The following is a 26,500-nucleotide window of genomic DNA, read 5'->3' as shown; positions in this document are numbered from 1 at the left end:
AGGGTGATGACATCAGAGGTGAGGGTGATGACATCAGAGGTGTTCTGACCGACCCGGACCGACTGAGGTCTGTTGGTGAGGAAGTCTAGCAGCCAGTTGAAGGGGTGTGTTGAAGCCCAGATGCTCCAGTTTTCCCACCAGATGTTGTGGGATGATGGTGTTAAGTGCCAAACTGAAGTCCAGGAACAGTATCCACACGTGCGTGTTCTTCTCCTCCAGGTGTGCCAGGCTCAGGTGAAGAGCGGAGGAGATGGCGTCCTCAGTGGAGCGGTTCCGTCGGTAGGCAAACTGGAACGGGTCGAGTGTTGGGGGGAGACTGGAGACGATGTGTTCCTTTACCAGCCTTTCAAAGCACTTCATCATGATGGGAGTCAGTGCAACAGGCCGGTAGTCGTTGAAACAGGTGACTTGAGGTTTCTTTGGCACCGGAATGATGGAGGCAGACTTAAAGCATGCTGGAACTATGGCTTGGTCCAGGGAGGGGTTAAAAATGTCTGTGAGGACTCTAGACAGCTGACCTGCACACTCCTTGAGCACCCGCCCAGGTATGTTGTCGGGGCCTGGGGCCTTCCGCGGGTTGACTCTCCTCAAAGTCTCCCACACGTTGGCAGTGTCAAGGCGGAGGACCTCCTCTTCCTGATGGGGAACAGCTTTCACTGCTGGAGTGCTGTTTAGTGCCTCAAACCTCCCAAAGAAGTTATTTAGTCCATTGAGGAAGTCAGCATCAACTTCACCCACCGGGGGGGAGGGCGTGTTGTATTCAGTGATCGCCCGGATGCCTTTCCACATGCTCCTGGTGTTGCTGGCGTCATGGAAAAGCTCCTGGATTTTCTGACTGTGGTTCCGCTTTGCTAGCCTGATGGCACGGTTCAGGTTGACTCTCGCTGTCCTCAGCGCCTCCTTGTCTCCAGACTTGAAGGCTGAGTTCCGCTTTTAGTGCTTGAGGGACCTCCTCAGTGATCCAGGGTCGTAGGTTTGCTCTGGTGATGATGGTCTTGGTGGTGCTGATGTCCTCAATGCATTTGTTGATGTAGGCTGACACAGTCATGGCGTACTCATCAACGTTGATCTTGTCCTCATAAGTTGCTGCAGCTTTGAACATGTCCCAGTCAGAGCACTCAGCTCTGATCAGCAGGGGCCTGTATGCAGGAATTAGCATCACAGAGAGATGGTCTGAAGAGCCCAGGTGGGGGCGGGGGGGGGGGGGTGGGGGGGGCTGCCCTGAATGCTCCTTTTATGTTTGTGTTAACCAGGTCTAGAGTGTTTTCTCCCCGAGTTGCAAAATCCACATGTCGGTATTTCCTGGCCGCTCACCTAGTTCTCCTTCACACAGTGATCCTGACACGGTTTCCAGTCAGTTCCTCTTCCAGCAACACAAGCTTTAAAATAAACTCTTTTAAATCTCTTCTGTTGGCAAAATTATCAAATCTCCAGATTCTGAGGGTGAAACATTACAAAGTACTGTGATTTTATGCTTTATGATGCCGTATGAATGTTACTTATTACAATAAAACTAAAAAACTCTATGAATAGAAAAAAATAAGCCTGCTTTATTTTAGTTATGGTGTTAAAGTTTGTTAATGCATGAGCAGAAACAATTACGCTTTGAGTGTATGTGATGAATCTTTTTACTTACAATTCAGATTCAGTCTTTATGTCGAACAGACAAAAAAGAAAATATTTATAAATAATATAGAATATATATATTCCTATACGTATAACAAAATAAACTTGGGGTGTTGCAAAGAATTAAAATAAATTAATTAATCAATAAATAAAAAAAAGGATGTCATCAAATCAATTAGATACAAGTTCGATATAATTAACTTTAACCATGAGGACAAGAGGGAGCCAGATAACCTGTTCCTCCCTCCAAGGCTACTGATGCAACAGCAGCCTTGGATGGCTGCCATCCATTCTGTGTAAAACAATCCCAGTTATCATGCCCAGCTGAGTCTGAACTGCTTTTAACCAAGGTATTAAACAAGTCATGCTGTAAAGAACTTAACCTTAAAGTCTGGAATACCCAGGGTGTAATTTTCAAGTCCCTTTTCTACCATTACCATTGGAATCATTCTGAAAAGTCGGCATGTTATGGGTGGATCCGAAAACCTTAAAAGAATGCCGAATATTAAGAATTATATAATTAATATCAGTAATTTGCGTAGGGGTTAGTCTTGTCGAAAGGAGAAGCTTCCGTTGAATAACTGGTTGGAAAGATGATAAAAGGGTGATATTAAAAAGTTATAGTAAAAGAATAATGATAAAAAGAAAAATGTCAAGCATTGTCCCCTTCCTTTTTGTATCCTTCTGTTTAATATAAGGAAGGATAATGAAATAAAGTAAATAAAGCTCTTTTAGAGAATTATGGTCAAAATAAACAAAGCTGTTTCTCTGGCTCCAGAGACAAGTAACTCAAATCATTGTTTGGAAGATTATTGTGCTTCCAATTACAGTGTTGTTTCATCAAAGACCCCCCCCCCCCCCCCCCCCCCCCCCACACACACACACACACACCCAGTGCAGCTGTCCTCACAGCCAGCGAGATGACGATCCTGGTAGAGGATCAGTGTGATGCATGGATGCCCACACAGACTTTTCCTGTTTTTGTTGCAGTTTACCTCCCCTAAGACTGCAAAACCCTTTTCATTATTTTACCATTAATAATTTATCAATGATTAATAAGACCGACACAGCCCCTCTGTTTTATATTGCAATATGATTTAAACTATTTAAGCATTTAACATTTTTAACATTTTATTTTGAATTATGTTGTCTCCATACTGTTAAGTAACTAATTGTTTCAATGCTAGTAATCAGAAAAGTTGCTTATTGTATTATTATAATTTTTAAATAGACTGTTCTTAGCCTATTGTTTAAAATGACCACATGCTTGTCAGTAAATTTATTTCAGTTTGATATTTGGGGGCCAAATGCCCTGTCGTTTTACACATTATCAGCCTAAAAATGTATGATTCTCGCACAAATGATTATTGAATGGGTGATCATGCATTGTTGCACTCTTCCCCATAGAGAAGAAATAAACAGAAGATGATGTTTCACCATGGTAGCAGTCATGAAGAAGTTCCAGGGCAGCAGAGTCCCCAGACCGAGCATGAAGAAGATCATCCACACCACCAAATACCTGCAAAAAATAAACCTGAATGACTTCATTCAGAACTGCCAGTGAGAGCTCAAGAAGCTCAAAACTTGTTCACCTCCTGAGTTTGCTAGAGCTGTAGGCTCCTGTAGCAGCATTGATGCAGACAAAAATGTATCTGCAGAAACAATTAAGTGTCACGTCATGGAAACCATTGACGGTAGCTTTGGTCTTGTCATTAAAACGTTAAGATTTTTTGCAAACCTTTATCAAGTATAGATTATCATATTGGTGATTTTGCTGTTATGCCATAATAACACCATGATACATAATTGATCTCAGATTGGATTCTGAACAGTAGGGAAGAGGTGACAAAAAGAATTCTATCGTGCTGCAAAGGATACACAGGCAGAAAGGACGGCCCTCCTTCTCTCACCAGGGGTCCTGCTGCTATAACACCTTCCTCCCACAGAAAAAGAGCCTCTCTCTCCTGCGGATTCAGACTTCTCCCAGACTTTCTCCTGGCAAGCTGCTCAGACCACCTCGTTCTGAACCAGACGAGGAAACCATTTTGGGCCATGGGCCCTACACGGGCCTGAAAGAACACACAGGCCGCATTTGGAGAGGACTCTTGTCGCCCGGGGAACATATCCGGGCAAATCCGAGTTAAGTTTGCTGTCTTAACCTCATAATCAGATGCAGGAGGAAGGATCCTTCATGCCAACAACAGCCTTGTTGTATTTCTTCTCAGCCTGTACCGGGAATCGAACCCAGATGGAGCTGAACGCTGCATGCTGAGGAAATCCCTGCTCAAAATGGACTGCAACGGGGTCAGAGAACGTGCTCAGACCAGGCCTCCGACTCTGACCACGCTGTTAGCTCATGCTGCAGAGCTAAGCGCTAGCCTGCCAAGAAGAAACCAACGGTTCTCCCTGCTTTTACGGCCTTCCTGGAACGGCCAAAGTGGACAAAACTCACAGATGAGGCACCAACAGGTTGGGCAGCGAGCTGAGTGTGAAGTTAAAATGTTTATTGGGAAATGTCTTGTAAACCGTTGTACGCATGGTTGCTTTAAAACAAAAGGCTAGAGGTAGTTAATGCTAGCCTTAATGCTATTAGCCTCGCTAACATCCTGTCCCTGACATTTCAAAAGGAGTTCGTATTAAAGCATTAAGCGTAACTGTTCTGCTCTGCCATCCTTCGATGGTGTTATGAGCCTTATTCCCGCATCAATATGGTATATTAATGCCGGTTTTCAAGGCAATTTTGATAACTATAGACCATAACCTTTTAGCCGCCGATTTGCCACAGCGACCCTTGCGCCCGGAGGTAGAATCGCATTACTAAAATCGGCCGTCATAAGGTTAAATTATTTTACAGAATATTATTTACTCAAAATAATGTTCTGGTTAACTTGGACTTTGCATTGTGAATGGATTGAAACACATGCCAAATGTTTTTAACTCTATTCCATGCTTTTGGAATCAGATCTGTAGTGAACAAGGATTCACTGAAGTATTCTGATTATGATCAACCACTTTGTTTTGTCTTTTGTTGTTTTTGCTTAGTAGTTTAGTTAAGTTTCACTAGCCTAGTAAAGAGGATTTACTGATTGAAATATAGTGTTAATTCAGGTAAACAGCATTACATAGTGATGTTCTCTGGATGTTAATTTTATTTCTGTTATTAAATTCTTGATCTTCAAAAGAAGTTGTTACTCCTTTATTCTATGTGGGTGCAGGTTTTGCTGTTAAAAGATCGCTAGTGCTCGAATTCATCCCTTTCAACCGTTGTCTTGATATCAGCTTAAGAGCTGATTATTACCAGGCAATAATTAACAGAGAGTTATTTAACAAACATTGAATAACTTTAAACAGTGCGTAATTGCAACATTGCATTGTTTTCTTCTGAAACATCCATATAAAGATAATTATTTGAATTACTTGTCTTTGGGTGAGCTGGTAGCCATTGTCCCAGAGAAACCAACGAGATAAATAACTCATCAACTGGAATGGAGATCCACTTGTAGGCTGAAGGGTTGGACTGGAGCAGAATAAGGAGGATCAGGAGAACCACCAGAGGAGAATCCTGTCAAAAGGAGACAGTTTACATTTAAATTTCGCTTGACTGGGATAACTTTCATTTGTCAGTTCTCTGTCATGTTAATATTTCAATTTAATTCAGTTTATTTATATGGCGGTAATTGACCACACGCTATCCAAAGGCACTTTACATAAGATCCCTCTCTTCAGACTTTGTCAGTCAATGACTTGATTTGGGGTAATCAGATAGATTTATTATCTTTCACAGCTGCAGCAAGATGGTTAACTATCATGATCAGATAAACACTGGTCATGTTCACAGTCTGCTACTTCTCTGGTTAATGAAAATATGACAAACATGTCTAAAACGAATATGTGATGTTAATGCTTACCACAGCAGTGGTACCTCAGCATCTGGAAATCTTACCTTTTCATGATTTCATTGATATTTTAAAGAATAAGGGAAGTTCAAACTCCTTGCTCATGTTCATTAAAAACTTTTGAACTGGGTTCGAACAAAGTCTTGCTTCACAGAATCCAGAATTGTCTTTTTTATTCTAATATGGATTCAGTTCAATTTTACTTATATAGTGCCAATTCATGATACATGTCATCTCGAGGCACTTTACAAAGTCAAAATCAATCAGATTATACAGATTGGTCAAAAATGTCCTATATAAGGGAACCAGTTGATTGCTTCAAAGTCCCGACAAGCAGCATTCACTCCTGGAGAAGCGTAGAGCCACAGGGAGAGTCGTCTGCATTGTACATGGCTTTGCAGCAATCCCTCATACAGAGCAAGCATGAAGCGACAGTGGAGAGGAAAACTCCCCTTTAACAGGGGGGAGAACCGCCAGCAGAACCAGAACCAGGCTCAGTGTGAACGCTCATCTGCCTACACCCACTGGGGCTTAGAGAGGACAGAGCAGAGACACAGAAAGCACAGAAGCTCACATTGACCCAGGAGTACTTTCTATGTTAGAGAAGACAGAGCAGAGACACAGAAAGCACAGAAGCTCACATTGACCCAGGAGTACTTTCTATGTTAGAGAAGACAGAGCAGAGACACAACAAGACAGACAAAAAAGCACAGAAGCTCACATTGATCCAGTAATCTGTTCTACATTAGATGGTAGTAGCGGGTAATCTGTCTTCTCTGGATGATGTCACAGTTAACAGAACGTCAGACCAGGTGTACCTACTATGAAGAAAAAAGTTAAAAGCTGAAATGACAACAGTCATTTCAATGTAATGCAATGCAAAACTGGAGAACAGTAGAAATCAGTAGAGTGAGAGAAATAGACCCTGATGTCCTCCAGCAGCCTAAGCCTATAGCAGCATAACTATAGAGGTAGCTCAGGGTAACATGAGCCACTCTGACTATAAGTTTTGTCACAAAGGAAAGTTTTAAGATTAGTCTTAAAAGTAGACGGGGTGTCTGCCTCACGGACCAAAACTGGGAGTTGGTTCCACAGGAGAGGAGCCTGATAGCTAAAGGATCTGCCTCCCATTCTACTTTTAGAGACTCTAGGAACCACCAGCAGACCTGCAGTCTGAGAGCGAAGTGCTCTGTTAGGAACATACGGGGTAATCAGAGCTCTGATATATGATGGAGCTTGATTATTAAGGGCTTTATTCGTTAGAAGAAGAATTTTAAATTCTATTCTTGCTCATCTGCCTCGACCCACTGGGGCTTAGAGAAAACAGAGCAGAGACACAGAAAGCACAGAACCTCACATTGACCCAGGAGTACTTTCTATGTTAGATGGTAATAGAGGATGATCTGCCTCCCCTGATGATGTCACAGCTAACAGAACACCAGACCAGGTGTACCTTCTATGAAGAGAATAGCACATGCAGCGGTGGGACAAGGAAACTTTTATCATATTTCACTTTGAAACTGAGAGATGTTGGGGAATGCCGTTAGCTCACAACTGGCAGAAATTTAGTGGGACCGCGTTTCACCGACTCTCGTCTGGAGGAGTCTAGCCTGAAGTGGCTGTCACAGAGGAGTTGCAGCCAAAAAGCCCAGTGATGTCTGAGGACTCTACAAATATATGAACACAAAATAGACCCTCATATTTCAATTTTGACCTTAATAATAGCATTTGGTTGTTTCTGAAGCACAACATTTTTACAAACATACAGCCGAGGTCATTTAAACACGGTTTCTGCGGAGCATTAAAAGTCATTAAATATATATTTTTTTAAATTAAGGCCTTAATTGGCATTAAAAGTCATTAAATGTAATTATCTGTGGCATTAAAAATGCCTAATCTTTTCTAAAAAAAATAAGTTCATAAAAACAGTTTCGTCAGATTATATCAGATATAACTGATTCGGCGTGTTTGCGCGGAACCAAAAATTGCGCGGATGTTATTAGTTATGCTGAGCTGAGGCAAGCCTCAGAGGGTCAGTTTAATCTGAAACAGGACAATAGATATGATAAACAAATCTGACCATGATTTAAACATCTGAATGTTTATGGCAAGGCTGGGTCTGTGTGTTCTGGCCTGGGGGCACGAAAAGTATGTCAGAGGGAAAAAAATAAAATAAAGCCACCTTCTAAATGTGCTGAATTACGGGGAAAACTCTTATCATGTATAGAAAAACACCAGAAGCTCAAAAGCCTGAAAGAGAAAATGGTTGCTTTAAAGTTTCACCCTTGACCAATTAAGATTGAAAAGCATTAATAACTAAGTTTGCATGATCAAAAGAACTAGAGAGAAATCAAAAGAATGCTATAAGATATTGGAACACACAGATTGCACTCCTGGGGAGACTTTTTACTTTCGGGTTTTTATTGTTTTGTGTATTTTGATTATTTCTTTGTTAAATGATTCCTTTGCTTTAATTTTTGCATCACCAGCGGCAAAAAAAAAAAAGTGACAACATTTGAGGTTGCTCGGCAGATAGTTTAAGACAATGAGAAGTTTTAATACAAAACGCTGAAAGAAAAGGAACGAGAGATTCCTACCTCCCCTGGACCAACCAAGAACTTAGACACATCACGTTAAGAACCAAGACACTAAAAAAGACCAGGTTTTCTTTTGTCACCTAATACACTAACAGAATTGTTTTTCTCTGAGTTACTTCTTTTAGATGATGTGAGATGAAACTGTAGAGCCACCTTTTGTTCCGACAGAAGACTCTGGAAAGTGAGCTCTTTCAGGCCGTATGGTAAGAAGTCATGATCTAAAATGGACGTGCAGGGATTGACAAAAGTGACCAAATTATGCTAAGTTTTAACAAACTTATGGCAGGTAATATCGAGACCTTCTAGGCAAGGCAAGGCAAATTTATTTATAAAGTACAATTCAGTATTCAGTATCCTTCTAGAGGTAAGAAGGTGGCTTTGGAAATTGTTCATGTACCTCTTCCAACTGTTCCACTCTCCACTGACTCACATTAACATTTCTATCCTGTTCTCTGCTTTTTCTTGCAAGGAAACCTGGTCATATATAATTGGAATGTGCTAACGGAGAGATTTTAGTCTCTTTTTAGGCATTCTCAGAGACAAGTTAGTACCAAGCGGTGCCACAGTGGTCCAGAGGACGGAGAAAAAGGTGATGTACTTGACTCCTGCCTAATCCAGTTTTTAATCAAATTTAGAAAAAAAAAAAAAAAAAATCAGTAATTTTTGCAGAAGCTGCATAGAGGTTTAATGGGGAATGTGATGCTACAAGGTTAAGAGAAATGCTTTTTATTAATGAACTTATACAAAGAGGTTGAACTGTCTGTAAAATATTTTGCTTGGATAAATTTTTAAGGGATCAAGATCTGGGGTAAAGGTGAAAAACTTCAAGAATAATTTTGTTTTAGAGGGAACGATGTGGTTGATTTTGTTTTGAGACAGTTTTCTTGTAATTTTTGTTTTGATTTTTTTCTTTTCAACTTATTTACACTACACTACGGATGAAGATGGACAATTCTTGTATTAGACAATTTGATTTTGGACAAAATCCATATTGGCAAAATGCTGGCAGAATTCCTTGTGGTTTCAGACACAACGATTGGAGAAAGAAGATTCATGGACAATGCTTGTCCTGGAACGATGTTGTGCTGTTGAACTGAGACATGAGGACTGAAAATGGACAACTAATTGCGGGGGAAAAGACAGAGGCATCGGATAACCTTCAATGGACCGCAACACGAAACAAAGATGAGTTGGCAGACACCCCTTCTGCATTTCACATCAGATTTTCCTGCACATAATTAAAACACAAAACACACATTTGAAACATACACATTGGCGGATGCGATTAGAAAAAAAAAAACTTTCAGATTAAAAGCAATCAAGATTATTATTAAACCCCTAGGATGTTAATTGTTTTAAGTCAGAGCTGTTATTAGCGAGCGATAAGAGGGTCAAACGCATTCGGACAAGTGGTACTGGTCTGGAAACAAAGCTGGTAGAGATTTTGGGCCGCTAATAAGAAGGATTTTCTTTTACTTTTCTAACAAGGTTTTTATTTAAATCATTTAAAATACATATAAATATGTTTTGGAATTTTATTAACCCCACAAGGGGTTTTGAAGTAGATTCAAAGAGGCACCTTTAAGATACAATAAGCTTCATAAAATACATCATGCATGAGAAGAAATAGGGGGAACCGCTAAAAGACATCCATTTTGCACCAAAATATTAAGTTACGGGATGAGAGCATAGAGCAGCTTAAGTAATTATGCTAAACCTAATAGGTTTGACAACTTATATTGGGGATTACATAGAGGGGCCGTCTAAACGTAAAAGGAAAGTGGATAAGAACAATGTATGCTATTACATCAATGGGCGATAATTATGATCATGACAAAACTAGTGGGCGAAAAAGTTAAAGTAGGCATTACAGCAACAGTTAATAGCATAACCGACTGAACGAACGAGTGAGCAAGCTAATTTTTCAATATAAGCAGAATAACTGCAGGTTTAGAATAATGCCTTATTCTAATAAATAACTTGGGTAAATTAGGATTAAAGCACCAATGTAAATAGTTTGGAATTGTACGCAGTTACCTAAAAGGTGTGAGGGGACTTAAAAACTATCTGTTTAAACACAAAATAGCACAATAGTTGTTCTTTAACTAAATGTTAAAACATCCAGAAGAAAAGAACACATAAACATAGTTTAGCCATCTATTAACCTAGTGGTCTTTTAGACCAGGATAATCTAACGATCGTCCTCTTGTACATGCAGAAAAGTAATGAGGTCAATTAGATTAGTTGGACGTTTGGTATCTGGTCAGGACAGCAGAAGCACTCCTGGACACAAGATGAGGATAACAGCTTCAACATGATATCAATGCATGAAGGTTGGCTCTGAGGAACATCAGAGCTGCAATGGCATCAGACAGTGACACTCCTGCTGTGATAAAGAAATTCTTGAAAAGAAGTATGCATGACTGCTTTGCTTCACAGGTGATGGAATTCAACTACAGGGTTTCACGAACATGACATGGAGAGGTTGGCGTTCAGGAAACGCACCTAGAACACACTCTTGGACTCTTTGGGGTGAATGGGCTCTAAAGGGGGACACTAAAGAGGAGATAAACTGAAAGCCTGGGCTTACGACGAGAGACATTTCAGACAGGGGGTGTGGACACCCAGGAATTGCTGCTGTGGTTTGAAAATGTCAGAGATTTGTCGCAGGTGGTGGAGTGTTTCGATGACCCAGGCGCTTGAAACCAGGTTGAACAAAGGAGACGACGTCGTGTTCCCACAGGGATTACCTGTAACCTAACACTGACTGTGAACAATTTTATGTTTGGGTTTGCTGGGGTTGCCAAAAGGAGCATCGGAGATGACTTTCTCTATCCTGACCAGGTTCACACTTAAAATGCAAAGAAAAAAATTATAGAGGCCAAAACAAATACGGACATAGAGAAGTGTTTATACAAAGAATTCCACTATTCGTCAATTTAAGGTGCAGATACTAAGGCTAAACAAAGAATTAGAAGAAGGGCAAAACTTAAAGCTGATCATTTACCAATGGGTGGTCAATATTTAAGAGGTTTTAAAGGAACTGCACAATTTCTTCAATGATCACAACAGACAGTGATTGATGAAACAAACAAGCAAATTCTAGAATGGGAATTTTTAATCTGCTGGGTCAAGACGGTACAAACATAAAATAAGGATTTATAGATCACTGGGTGATATAAGATCACAAAGGTAATAATAATAAATGTATGATAATGTAAGAAAATCACTCGGAGTAATGTCTGCTTAAAGTTTTTCAAGGATAAACTAAACACATGTGAACAAGAATTAGATACTTGTTAAAGAGTTGATTTACTTGGGGATAAAATTATGCTTGGATGTATTATCAATTAAAGTAATGTTTAATGACTGAAAAAGGTTTAAAGACCTAGAGCAGTATGGAGCTTCTTACATGGTCAGGGGGCGATGTGTTTAATAAGCAACAATGAGTTACTGCTCACAGCATACTACAGTTTAACGGGTTGTTTCAAACAAGATTCAAACAGGGGGACATAAGATAAAACTAGGGTCGCTTACAAAAGCGGTCTGTTAAAACAAGCAGAAGTGATTAAAAAATCAAGAATTAATGGGGTTAGAATTGCTCTTCGCTTCAGGTGGAGGGCGCATTCAACTACAAGTCTTTTGGTCTGATGCATGTCAAGCTGAAACTGATTCACAGAACTGCTTCCTGTCTCCGCCCTGGGCTACACCCACTTCCTGAATAGCAACCAATCACAACTCCGTGTGGGCGAGGGGCATGCACACACTTCCTTTCTCTTAGCTGAGTTTTTCAAAATAAGACAAGAAGTACATAGGGCTGCTTCTTATTAACATCACAACATTATTCTGCAAATATATATAGTGGAGCTTTCTTTTACAAACTTAAGGGTTTTTCTGTTGGACTTTTTAGAAAAATGTGAAGTATTTTGGAGCTGGTTCAGTAAGAAGTTTCTGAAAGGTTTTAATACAATTCCTTGTGTGCTAAATAAATTGAGATAAACTAGTCACAGTGAAACATATGATGATAAATTTCTATTGCAGAGATTGTTCAACTGTTGGACAATTGTAAGGTGAGACACACATGGGAAAGCATTATAGAGTAATGCTGCTGCAGATAACGTTGAACTTTCAGATTTCTCCTTTTATATAAGGGTAATGCAAGATCTAATGATTACAGTAAAGGAGGTTAAGCTAAGAGCACAATAATTGTGAACGGAAATATCTGGATGTGAAAGTGTTTGAAGAAGGTAAATGAAAGAAGGATTGGGAGTCTTGATAAGAACACTAATTACACCTTGTTTCTGTTATCCAACAGTAAACAAGGCTTGGTGTCTGCCAACCATCTCAACAGAGCATTTTCCTGGGGATAAAATGCTTATTGCCTGAAAAAGGACAGGACACTCATTACCATCCAACTAAATCGTTTTTGTCCATGCTGAGGAATAAGAAGAGGACTTAAGAAGTTTGGGAGTACATGCCAGAGACCTATGGATTTGCCATGAAGGAGCAGTTGCCTGAGAACACTGAGCTGACCACTTATGCGCGAATAGATTCCTGTCTGCCACGTGCTCAGACTGGCCTGACGTTTTTTACTTGCGTTATTGACGTACAGACTCTTTTTATATCACAAAACTGATTTTTTCCTTTCTCTTCTCCACTGACTTCCATCACCATGTTTGATCTTATGTGTTATGATGTTTATACTGTGATGTTGCATTATGTTGATCGCTATGGCTTTATGACTAAGAATGGAAACTCTCTGTTACAGACACACACACCAAGACCTGCAGTTCTTGCAATCTTTTTGCTTTGTTATATAGAGAACCAGGATCTGATGGCTATCACAGATCCATAAATTACTCGGTAAGGCTAATTTCTAGATTCAATACAGGGTGTCTTCTCGCTCAGATTGGCCCAGAGTGGGAGTGCCCTTGACTGGGGCTCCATCACTTTTTTGCCATTTCTTAGAGATGGTTTTTTGTGATGAAGACTCAGCCTGCCCTATGATGCCCCCTACTGGTACTCCTGGATTTGTGAGGTTGAAAGCGATGGATGGTTTTCCATAGGAATGGAGAGTGGAGGACCGAGTAGGAGGTTTCTTGGGGTGGGGGTAGAGTAGACGAATTTGGCCTTGATTAAGGTACACCTTTAGCTTATATAGTCTAAAGTAAACTTAAAATAATGTGCGCATAGGAACCTAAAACAGGCCTAGCTCGAATAGTTGAACCCTAAATTGTAGATAAAATGCTTGGACTGTGGGCTTGAGTAAAAAAGGCTGAATTATGAAGTATTCATGCTGATTGATGCTAAGATGTTTCCATTGTGGTTTGTCCGGCCCATTTTTTTGGAACTGTTTTCGTTGTGATGTGCCTTTGGGGCACACCAACAGGGGGGGCTAACGGACAACTGGACAGTTTTTACAAAGTGCTTTTCAGTCACACCAGCAGAGATTGTGTGACCCCAGAGACTGAACCGCACTATCGACTGCCATGGAGATCACAGATGGATGGACTCTGGAAGCCGGAAGCTGACGTGATTGGATTGCTTGGACTGGACGGAATGACCGACTGTTCTGGGAGAGGGACAGACTGAGAGCTGTCGTTCCACTGGTTGATCATCTTTGGTGATGTGCCATAATGACACATCATCAGGAGGACTGTTAGGATATCAACAAGGTCAAGTGGAACGAGCTGTTTATCCCAGAACTGCATGGCACACTTAGATGGCACTGACCCAAAAGATTGGCACATATCTATCAGATACCACCCTGGAGGTGACACAGCTTCCCTGCTGATGTCACAGTTTGGATGTGTACCGCCCTTGTATGGGTGTGTCCCGAGATCCCTTTATAATGTTTGTGTGATGAGCACTCGAGGCCTCCTGCCGATCAGGGGCCCATCAGCGCTGGTGTGACTGTAACTATTTCTCTGTCTTTACTTAGATAAAATATAACTAAAAGCATACTTGTCTGTTTTATGCTTCCTACATTCAAGGTAATAAGTAAGTGGGGGTCGCCTGACTGGGTAAAACGAACTGGGTCCACCGAGGGTGCTTCACCGTAGACACGGCACGGTGAAACAGTAACAGTTCTGTATGTGGGATTAAACACTTCTGTAACAAGAAAAACACAGAGGTGTTGATTTATAACCCTTCGAACTCTGGCCTGGTGTCTGATTTATTAGACATCCTTCAGACAGACCTTCCAAGGATCTTGAGAAAACGTCCGACCTTGGAAAACCTCATAATACAAGCTGAAGCCCTGGGCGACATCACCCGGATAAGAAAATCAGAAGTATTGAAAGAGGATTACATTCGTTTGTTGAACCTAGTTCATGGCCTTAATGTCAAGGTGTTTCTTAGCGGCCCTCACTCGCCCGTTTACTGTGGAGATGAGATTTTTTCCAGAATTCTGATGTTAAACAAATGGCTGGAAAAAACGTGCAAACAAACAACTGTAACCTTCATAGACAACTTTAACATCTTCTGGGAAAGAAGACATCTGTTCAACAGAGATGGCTTCTCTCTAAATAGGTCAGGTGCAAAACGGCTGATTTCAAACATCTTCTATTCTGTGAACCATACGCCATCAGCTTTGTCCCAAAACAATGTACATCCAGTGCCTAAACAAAAGATAAGCCCAGTGCAGCCCGAACAAGCCAAGATAAACATGGCCAGAAAGATGACACAGAAAGAGGCTTTCTCAGAGCTACAGGAGGATTCATCCCAGATCTCAGCAGGACAACGAGAGGACCAAGAAAATCCATCGTCACGAACACCGGTCCGGACTACACCCGCCTCGCCTTCCTCTCCACAAAGCCCAGAAGTTCCTTTTCTGGAATTTTCTCCCAACATGAACAAAGTATTTAAGATTGGCCTACAGATGACATCCTCTCCATATAGCCACAGCTCTGTGACTAAACCAGCATCTTCCAAAGGCCGCAGAGCCCCAGATCCTCCTCTACGTATCACGGAACATGCCTGTCCTCAAGACCTTCAGATTACTTCGCTGTGATACACAGCGGGCCCTCGCTGCACGTTTATCAGACAAGACAGTTTCGAGAATCAGCTTGGGTCTTTTCCCGGGAATTACGGAATATCTGTGATGATTCGTGGCAGAAAAAAGAAAAACAAAAGGATAAACAGGAACAAATACTTGAAAGTCATTAACTGTCAGATGCAACCTGCCACAGAGACATCATCAACCACCAAATCATATAAACTAGGTTTATTAAACATTAGATCTCTGTCAGGAAAATCCCTTTTAATTAATGACTTTATTATTGACAACAATCTTGATGTTATGTTTTTAACAGAAACATGGTTACATGAATCTAATGAAGAAGTAATACTGCTGGAGTCAACACCTCCAAACTACAATTTCCTTTGTGAGAGCAGACAGCAAAGGAAAGGTGGAGGAGTAGCAACATTGTTTAATGATTCACTAAAGTGTAAAAAGGTGTTTTTGGGAAAATTTGACTCTTTTGAACATTTGGCTCTCAAGGTAAAGAGCCCGGTACGAACTATGTTTCTGAATGTTTACAGGCCTCCTAAGTCCACATCAAACTTTTTTAATGATTTCAGTGACCTCTTGTCTGTGATATGTGTTGATTATGACTGTTTAATTATTGTGGGAGACTTCAACTTTCACGTTGACAACCCTGAAGACAGAAGTGCAAAAGAACTGTGTGACACACTTAGAAACTTTGGTTTAACTCAGAATGTTAAACAGCCAACACACAAGCAGGGGCATATTTTAGACTTAATCATCACTAAAGGTCTAAAGATTTCTAAGGTCAATGTAACTGATGTTGCCCTATCTGATCACTTTTCTGTTACCTTTGAATGTATCATTTCCAGTGACTCATTTAGCCAGAGGGACATCGTAAGAAAACGCACCTTTAAGGACAATGCCACTGAAACTTTTATTCAAGCTTACTCTGCTACTTCAACCTTGGGCTGCAACTCAGTAGATGAGCTAGTAGATAACTTTCAGTCTAAAGTCTCAGACATCATTGACTGCATTGCTCCAGTTAAAGTGAAAGTTGTTTCCGGGAAGAAAAAATCTCCTTGGAGAAATGCTCCATCAGTTAGAAGTGAAAAGAGGGAATGTCGAAAAGCTGAACGCAGGTGGAGAAAGAATAGACTCCAGGTTCACTATGACATCTATAAAGAGAGACTTAACAGATATAACTTACAATTGAAAAATGCAAGAGAATCTTTCTTCTCAGAGATCATTAAGAAAAACATTAATAATGCTCGTGTCTTATTTTCCACAGTCGACAGGTTAACAAATCCTCCTGTGTCCGTGGCTTCAGAACTCCACTCCACCAGGGCCTGCAATGAATTTGCAAACTTCTTTACTGAAAAAATCCAAAAGATTAGAGGATCTGTTAGTACATCCATACTAAGTTCAGTACCAACGTTATCTCCTACCAGAATTGATTTTGACCAAATGTCCCAATTCAGCCAAATAAACTCCAAAAGCTTAGAGCAGATAATTCAGCAGTTAAGTTCCTCCTCAAGCTGCCTTGATGTTCTCCCCGCAGCTTTTTTAAAAAAAGTTTTACCTGTCATAGCGTCTGATTTGACTCAGATAATAAACGCGTCCCTTCTGTCAGGTGTTTTCCCCCAGTCCCTAAAAACAGCAATTATCAAACCACTGCTGAAAAAGAACAATTTAGACAAACTTCTACTCCAGAACTACAGGCCCATCTCAAACCTCCCCTTTATCAGTAAGATCATTGAAAAAGTTGTATTTCAACAATTAAACACCTTCTTAACAACGACCAGCCGATTTGACATTTTCCAGTCTGGCTTCCGTGCTCACCACAGTACAGAGACCGCCCTGATCAAGGTGTTTAATGACATCCATATAAATACAGACTGTGGAAGAACCACTGTGCTGGTTCTATTGGACCTTAGTGCAGCATTTGATACTGTTGATCACTCCATTCTGTTAGAACGCCTGGAGAACTGGGTCGGCCTCTCTGGTACAGCTCTCCACTGGTTTAAATCCTACTTAAAGGACAGGGAATTTTTTGTATCAGTAGGTAACTTTACATCAGAGATGACAAAAATCACATGTGGGGTTCCCCAAGGGTCCATCCTGGGTCCCCTCCTTTTCAATATCTACATGCTCCCTCTAGCTCAGATCATAAAAAATAACAACATCAGCTACCATAACTATGCAGACGACACACAGCTCTACATCACCATGTCACCAGGTGACTATGAACCAATTCAGGCACTGAGTAAATGCCTAGAAGAAATCAATGCATGGATGTGCCAAAATTTTCTCCAATTGAATAAAAACAAAACTGAAGTAATAATATTTGGACCAATAGAGGAAAGATCAAAAGTTAGCACACAGCTTCAGTCGCTTCAGCTAAAAACCACTAATCAGGCCCGAAATCTGGGAGTAGTGATGGACTCAGACCTGAACCTCCAAAAGCATCTAAAGACAGTTACAAGGTCAGCTTTCTATCACCTGAAGAACATTTCTAGGATTAAAGGACTGATGTCTCAGCAGGATCTGGAAAAACTAATCCATGCGTTTATATTTAGTAGAATTGATTACTGCAACGGTGTTTTCACAGGTCTGCCTAAAAAGTGGATCAGACAGCTGTAGCTGGTCCAAAACGCTGCTGCCCGCGTCCTCACTAAGACTAAGAACGTAGAGAACATCACCCCAGTTCTAAAGTCCTTACACTGGCTCCCTGTATCTCAGAGAATAGACTTTAAAATACTTCTGTTAGTCTATAAATCCTTAAATGGCTTAGCACCTAAATACATCACAGACTTGTTATCAGTGTATCAACCCTCCAGACCACTAAGGTCTTCTGGCTCCAGCCTGCTCTGCAGAACCAGAACCAAACATGGAGAAGCAGCATTTAGTTCCTATGCTCCAATTATCTGGAACAAACTTCCAGAAAACTGTAAAAGTACGGAAAGCCTGAGTTCTTTTAAATCAAGATTAAAAACACATCTGTTTAAAATTGCCTTTGACTGTTCTAGTTAAACAGTTTTACTGTTTTTAATGTTCTTTTTTGTTACTACATTCTATCCCTACTTGCTTTTATTCTATTTTCTATCTACATTTTATTATTTTGGTATATCTTAATCATGTAAAGCACTTTGTATTGTCTTGTACTGAATTGTGCTATATAAATAAATTTGCCTTGCCTTGCCTTGCCTTATATCTGTAAAACTATATTTATAGTAATATCCACCTGTATATTATATTCGGTCCATATCCTGTAGATTTAGTTCATAATACTAGTTATCTATATATTATATTCATAGGACAAATCTATCAGTAAAATTCTGTTTATAATAGTATCCATCTCTATATTTATTCAGTAATAACCCATGTCCTGTACTTGTGGAACCATTGTTTATCCTGCACTTGCTGCTATTGCACTTCTGCTTAGACCTCAACTGCATTTTGTTGCCTTGTACCTGTACCTGTGTAATGACAATAAAGTTGAATCTAATCTAATCTAATCTTGTGGAGATTGTCCAAAGCAAGTACCCCACATCTGCCACTTGCTATGAAACTTACAGGCGAAGGCTAAAAGTTCCAATTCACAGCTAGCCTCCATGGTTTTTGAGGTATGAGAAGGACGCGGTCCACCTGGGTCGAATCCTTCTTGTGCTGGACCCTTTGAATTGGGACACACCAGTGGCGGCTGGCCCATAGGGGGCGCTCGGGCGCTGCCCTCCCTGGATGTGGAGGGGAAAAGTCAAAATATATATAGATTTTAAAAGTATTATTAATGTCAGTTTTTACTTAATAGTTCGTGGCTACATGTAATAAGAATTATTAAAACACTTCTACTGATTGACTCTCATTTAACAGCGCATTTCCACCAACAGAACGTATCATTTCTCTTCTTCTACACTTTTGGGGCTGTGACTCAAGGAGCCCTACAAGTGTAGCGAAATAACCAATTGTATACTGTTGCTAGGGAAGATTTATAAATATTTGGCCAATCAGCATCGCCAAAATGAATGGCTTTGGGGCTCCTGGAGTCGTAGCCCTAGCAGCACAGTGATAGGTGCACTTCACGCGTGACGTCACGAGCTACATCCGCGCTACATCCGGGTAACGGTGGTCGGCAGAAACAGAACTGTTCTCGCTTACCAGCGTGACAAAACGGGTGAATTAGAGCGTACTTTTAGTTTATTTTTGGAATCTAAACGATGCCTACGACTTGTTGTGCTCCCGGTTGCACACAGAGGCATTCCAAATCGTCGGATGTACGTTTCTGTCGTTTACCGAAGAAAGAAGAAAGAAATGGATAATTTCAATGAAAAGGATGCAGGATGCCAATCGACTGTGGCAGCCATCATATCATGACAGAATTTGCAGTCTACACTTCATCTCCGGTAAATACAACTTAATTTTGCACTAGTCATTGTTCTACTTAAATCATTATATAAATAAAAAATTAGGATACATATTTAAGTCAAGACGTAAACGTTTGTTTTGTAATAATATACGTACATGTACAATGTTTGCAAACCCTCTGGCATGAGTCTGTGAAAAGGATTAATATGACAAAAACACCAAAATAATCCTTTGTGAACAATGTTTTTTTATTCATTAAATGCTTATTATGGAATCGTGGTAATTTTCCGACTTTAAATTTAAATGCATGTACTGGGTTAGGCAGGGAAATCTATTGGCCAGCCCCACCAAGATTTTTTTCCACCAGCCGCCACTGGGACACACCCTATGTATTGAATTTCATGCACAAAGAAAAGCAATACTACAGAAAAATTAAAGCAATAAACTCAGCGTTCAGTTAGCGTTAGCTTACATGACCACCTCCGAGATGCTGGTTTTCCTTCAGTGTGGGCGCCATGTCACGTGACTAAGAAAGCGTAACGGGATTGGCTGGGTGTTTGACACCACAATCCATTGCTAATGTCTGTGATCTGAAGTAACCCTTCCCTTTTTACACTGCATTTAAACGCTGAATTCAAGACAGTGAAATGGAGCAAGTTGAATCTCAGGGGGCTGAAAATACTGAGTTTGAACTTTGAAAGGTAGAATTTTTTTATATGCAGATTTTTTTAACAGTGAAAAATTAAACTGAAAGATGGGTATTGAAAATATAATCACTTTAAAATAGTAATGTGAATTTTTAGCTTGAAATTAAAATAACATGAAATTTCAACTATATAGAAATAATGACAATGAATTTTTTTTAGGTTAAAATGTTTTCTCAATATATTTTGACACTGAAAGAGTAAGTACAAACATAAAGCATTTAAATTTCAGTGGTATTTTTAATTCAGCTCTTAGCGACACAAATTGACTTCCATACACTTCACCTGCTTTGCCTGGTAGCGGCGGTCAGAACTGTGGCTACAATGTAGCTAACGTCCATGAATGACTGAATGCAGTGGTTTGGGGTCCTCTGGACTTGATAAAGCAGTATGCGAGCACAGGCCATTTACCATTTATCTACTGAAGCACTTCTTTGTTGTATTTTTACTTAAAATAGAAAGTGCTCCTGGACAAGTGCTTCTGTGTTTATGTGCTGCCCTGTCAACACTGAAGCAGTCACAGCAGATTCTCACATGGTGTCTGGTTCCTTTTAAAATGGAGCAGCTCCTTTCCACTGTCACCTCATGCTTGCTCAGGTAGGAGGACTGTACTAAAGTCAATAAATCAAGGTTTCAGTGGGGTTATGAAGGTATTATGAACAAGTGACATTTGCATTTCTAGTTTTTAGGATGCATTTGATCAGAATGTGAACTTGACGATATGACTGATCAACGGACAGAACCGGATCTGAGACCTAACTGTAGATGAGAAGCATTGATTGTGTCTGATGAACTAAATCTTTATTAAAAAAACTGCTCAAAACATCCAGATTAATTATCAACAAATTATCAAAACAAATCAAGAATAAAAATGCATGTTTTTAACTTCAACACTGAAAGATTGGAGCAGAACAAACAATCTCTTCAAAATGTGTCCAAACATATCAGATTAAGCAAAAGATCAAAACTGAGGAGGAAACCTAGATTGTGATCTATCACCAACTTCATGAGTCTGGACCTTTTTTTTTGGTCCTTTCCGTTTAGAGATTTTCTTTACCTAAAATGACTTTGCTTCTCTAAAGTAAAATGCCAAAACTTTACTGTAGATCAGATCAGACCAGATCATCCAAAGCACGCTGAGCTTCCAATGACTTTACTCAAATAAAACACTTTAGATTCATTTTTGCAGAGTGCAGATAGCACCTGCCTCGTTTATCATCGAAAAAATCCAAAGACTGGCGTCTGTGTTGTCTGGGTGTCTCTGAATACGTCTGCTGTCATAACGGACGTACTCTGGGAATATGAACCCTGTCTGAAGCTTTTGCATGTTTCATGTCCCTCCCACAGGGGAAGTTCTTCACCCAGAAAATCAAATCTGATCAAAACACTTTATACCAAGTTCCCTCTCACAAACTGCCATCCTCCCATGATTAAACAAACCTAAACGGTATAAAATGCTGCGAGAGCGCAGCAGGAAAGTCACATCAGAAACCAGGTTCTTTACCTTGAATGTTGACAGCAGCCAGATGTTTATTCTTCCTGTGGCTTTCAGTTGTTATCATAGCAGATATTGTTGATCGTTCTGTGCAACTTCCATGAGCGTGCAGCTGCTTGTGAAATCCTTCTTCCTCCGGCTGTCACGTTCCTGTCTCAGAGATCTTCCGCACGGCGTAGCGCCTTCTCAGCAGAATCACTTCTGCCTCTGCCATGGCCTTTAACCTCTGATATCAGCCTGTTCTCTGGACTTTGGTTCTCTGCAAATAACTGATAACAGAAGATTGTCCACCTGTGAAAACTATAACACATTTGTTTTTAGTGAGGCCTGTATTTCTCGATTTGCCCGAATGTTCAGACGAACAGAATACAAACTTAGAATGGGAAGCTCTGCAATACCAATACTTCTGGAAGATATCGACGTCCCGGAAGCTTCAGTTTGACATGCTGCAGTTGAGAAACACAACATAGAAGTGCTTAAATGTTGCTTGAAATGTAGAGGCCTCAAGATGCGCAGACATAAAGCACTAAAGTGGAAACTATACTCACACAACGGATCAAACGTGAGGAAAAAACGTACATAATCTGTGAAGAAGTATAGCAAATGCAAAGAAAAAGAGCCTGTTTCAAATTATTATAGGGCTTATTGCAAAAAAAATAGACTTAAAAACAGGTTGTTTTCTATAGCTGTAAAGTCAGTCATCCCGCTGTAATCAGGCACTCACATCTCACCTTCACACACAAGATGTCATACACACAAACACCTCTGATGACATTTCAGACTGTTTCAGCGCCAGCGTGCAGCATGTGGTGTGTTTATGATCACAATGATGTGAGATGTCATGGATTCTATGATGACGTTTTCATTCCACTGAGAAAAAGACAAATAAAAGTATATGCTCAGATGCTGCAGTATTGGGTCTGGACATTCAATTGATTCCTTACCACCAACGAAAAGTAGAGAGCAGACTTAGGTGTCGGTAGTCAGACTTTTCACACTAAATCCTCTCGCATACAGGCTCGTATCCAACATTGACATTTTTTGGCATTCCTTTGGGTTTAAGGAAAATGAATGAAATAACGCTTATTTCTCCAATTTTAGCTTCCCTTCATTGGCTTCCTGTTAAATCAAGAATAGAATTTAAAATTCTCCTTCTAACGTATAAAGCCCTTAATAATCAAGCTCCATCATATATCAGAGCTCTGATTACCCGTATGTTCCTAACAGAGCACTTCGCTCTCAGACTGCAGGTCTGCTGGTGGTTCCTAGAGTCTCTAAAAGTAGAATGGGAGGCAGATCCTTTAGCTATCAGGCTCCTCTCCTGTGGAACCAACTCCCAGTTTTGGTCCGTGAGGCAGACCACCCCGTCTACTTTAAGACTAATCTTAAAACTTTCCTTGTGACAAAGCTTCTAGTCAGAGTGGCTCATGTTACCCTGAGCTACCTCTATAGTTATGCTGCTATAGGCTTAGGCTGCTGGAGGACATCAGGGTCTATTTCTCTCACTCTGCTGAGTTCTCCTACTGCTCTCCAATCTGCATTGTTTGTTGTTATTTCAGCTTTTAACTTTTTGAAGGTACACCTGGCCTGGCGTTCTGTTAGCTGTGACATCATCAGGGGAGGCAGATCATCCTCTATTACCATCTAACATAGAAAGTACTCCCGGGTCAATGTGAGCTTCTGTGCTTTCTGTGTCTCTGCTCTGTCTCCTCTAACATAGAAAGTACTCCTGGGTCAATGTGAGCTTCTGTGCTTTCTGTGTCTCTGCTCTGTCTTCTCTAACATAGAAAGTACTCCTGGGTCAATGTGAGCTTCTGTGCTTTCTGTGTCTCTGCTCTGTCTTCTCTACCATAGAAAGTACTCCTGGGTCAATGTGAGCTTCTGAGCTTTCTGTGTCTCTGCTCTGTCTTCTCTAAGCCCCAGTGGGTGGAGGCAGATGAGCGTTAACAGTGAGCCTGGTTCTGGTTCTGCTGGAGGTTCTCCTCCCTGTTAAAGGGGAGTTTTCCTCTCCACTGTCGCTTCATGCATGCTCAGTATGAGGGATTGCTGCAAAGCCATCAACAATGCAGACGACTGTCCACTGTGGCTCTACGCTCTTTCAGGAGGAGTGAATGCTGCTTGGAGAGACTTGATGCAACCTGCTGGGTTTCCTTAGAGAGGAAACTTTCTCACCAACCTGGAGGATCTGATGGAGTCTGACTTTAGAAAGAGACTTGAGATGATATGTGTCATAAATTGGCGCTATATAAATAAAATTAAGTTGAATTGAATATGATCACAATCAACCCCCGCGACCCCACGAAGGATTAAGCGGGTCAGAAAATGGATGGATGGATGATCACAATCACCAGATCGCTAGTCACTCCACAGACACCAACGCAGCAGGGTGTTTTTGTTGTTGCCATATTATGTCTGTTGAGATGATATTCAGGACAGATCTGTCCGCTCAACGTTTGTCAGAATCTAAATGCCCACAGGACATGCTTGAGTTGATATGATACCTTTTAATCCTTTTTTTAATGCTGTCAGAATATTTCTGAACCCAACATGACTTTAAGCTGAAACTCTAGAGGCCACCTTTTGCATTTAAATGGATTTGTGTAATTTTCTTTTGTAGTGAGTATAAACTGTTTACAAATCATATACATATTGATGAAAGTTGTGCTTCTGCTGCAAGCTAGAACTGGCCTTGGTTTTATTCATCTAAATGTTAGGAGCTTATTACCGATAATAGATTTGGTTCGACTTTGGGCGTTATCTACTGAGGCTAATGCCATTGTGCTGTCTGAATATTGGCTCTTCAAATCTGTACATAAGACGGTTTAAGATAAGATAAGATATACTTTATTGATCTCACAGTGGAGAAATTCACATGTCACATCGGCTCAATTATCAAAAGGAGGAAAAGGTGCTTAGGGTATAACAGTGTGTCCACATATATACAGTGGACTGAGAAAATAAAAAGAAATAAAGCAAGATTCAAGATGACTTATGTACATTTAAGGTGACTTATATACATATGGATTTACGTTGTACATTAAAGTGGCACTAGGTAAAGAACAACAGTGAGGTAGTGTGATAACTATAACAGCTGAAGTCACTTATTTAACAGGTTATTGCACAGGTTATTGCACAGGGTATTAAATAGTAATTATACATTAGTTATTGCAAAAGTTATTGCAGTTATAGTGCAGCACTGATGGCAGCAGGGATGAATCAGACTTTACAATGCTTTGTAAAGGTTTACATTAAGGGTTACAATATTTTGAGAATGGATAGACCAAAATGGGGTGGTAGTTTATGGAAAAAACGAATTGCAGTCAAAGTTGACTCTATCAAAGCTGTAGCAAGTTTGAATTTCTAGCAGTAGATTTGCATTTCTCTGAATCTCAACATATTCAGTAGTTGCTGTTACAAAATGCCCTCAGCCACCAGAGAAGCACTTCAATCTTTAGTAAAGCTAATTTCTGGACTAAGTGCAAAGGAAGTTATTATTCAGGGTGATCTAAATTAGTTGCAACCAGTTTCCAGACGAATTAATTGAAATCCGTTTTGGTTAGTTATTAGTCCTACTAGGCCAAAACATCGAAGTCCCAGAAAACTCATCACTGGTGATCTCATATTAACAAACGTTCCTCCATAAATACACTTTATCTCTGTTTTTACTAATGATGTTAGTGATCACTGTGTCATTGCTACAATGAGGAACATTGCAATAAAACTAAACCCCGTATTATTAAAAAAATCTATCTAATCCCTGACATTGGACAAGCATGGCCTTTATTTAATGATAACTTTTATAAAATAATAAACATGCTCCATTAAAAAATTCATCCATCCATCCATCCATCCATTTTCCGAACCGCTTAAATCCCTCATGGGGTCCGTGGGGGTGCTGGTGCCTATCTCCAGCGTTCAATGGGCGAGAGGCGGGGTACACCCTGGACAGGTTGCCAGTCTGTCGCAGACACACCCTTTGAATTAAAAAATTCAAAGGGTGAAAATAATGCTTGGTTTACTAATGAACTCACCAACTTGCCCTCACAAGCATAATTTATTTTGGGCAAAAGCACGGAAGACTAACCTGACGAGCCAGATGAACTTCGTTCCGCTTAGCTCCGCCTAGCTTCACTCACATCCATCTGGGACCTTCTCCCATAGAGAGAGATTCTTCAACCAATTTTATTGTCCAGCCAATCAGGACGCAGGGCTGGAGTTTCATAGATGTGACGTTGTGGAGGAAGTGGGCCGTGAGGACTGTTTTGATTCAGACAACAAAAAAAAAAAGAATTAAAAGAACATCAGAGAACGCCTCTCAAGGCTTTTTGTTGGTGGAAACCATGTTTTCGCCCTTCTCCCGTCCGGATTTGGCAAGAGCTTGATCTACCAAATGGCTCCTCTGGTAGTTAAAGAAATGGGACTAGTGCAGCACCCCATGGTTATCATCGTGTCCCCGCTGATTGCTCTCATAGAGGATCAGATCAGAGAGGCTGGAAAATTGGGTGTTACAGGTATGCAGCTGGGAGGAATAAACCAAAGCGACATCCTCGACGGACATTGCCAACTGGTATTTGGAAGTCGGAGTAGTGGCTCAACGAGAAGTGGTGGAGCATGCATGCTTCAGAGGTGTACCTGAAGAACTTAGTGGGATCGTAGTCGATGAGTTTCACATCACGTAAAAAAAAATCCTACTGTTGTCACTGAACAACCTAATCGTTACTCACTGACAACTACTCTACTATAACTACTCTAGTTATAGTAGAGTTATGTTCATTTTTTTGCTTGCATTACACTGGTTTTACATCATTAGCTATTGCCTGTCTTATGTTTCA

The 26,500-nt window shown here is 40.5% G+C and overlaps 1 protein-coding gene across 1 annotated transcript in view; it reads right to left on the bottom strand.

Annotated features, from left to right (window-relative positions):
• Nucleotides 1–22,108, bottom strand: part of LOC105922489 (equilibrative nucleoside transporter 1) — a 58,592-nt gene extending 36,484 nt beyond the window's left edge. The window contains exons 1-4 of the mRNA XM_036130168.1: nt 22,043–22,108; nt 21,678–21,937; nt 5,044–5,188; nt 3,064–3,145 (exon numbers count right to left, since the gene is read on the bottom strand). Of these exons, the coding sequence (XP_035986061.1) occupies nt 3,064–3,145; nt 5,044–5,069 (108 nt within the window). The 5' untranslated portion in view covers nt 5,070–5,188; nt 21,678–21,937; nt 22,043–22,108. The remainder of the gene's footprint in view (nt 1–3,063; nt 3,146–5,043; nt 5,189–21,677; nt 21,938–22,042) is intronic.
• Between the last annotated feature and the right edge of the window lie 4,392 nt (nt 22,109–26,500).

Source organism: Fundulus heteroclitus, unplaced genomic scaffold (genome assembly GCF_011125445.2).
Source record: "Fundulus heteroclitus isolate FHET01 unplaced genomic scaffold, MU-UCD_Fhet_4.1 scaffold_286, whole genome shotgun sequence".
Lineage (NCBI taxonomy): Eukaryota > Metazoa > Chordata > Actinopteri > Cyprinodontiformes > Fundulidae > Fundulus > Fundulus heteroclitus.
This window is presented reverse-complemented; position numbering and strand designations above follow the sequence as displayed.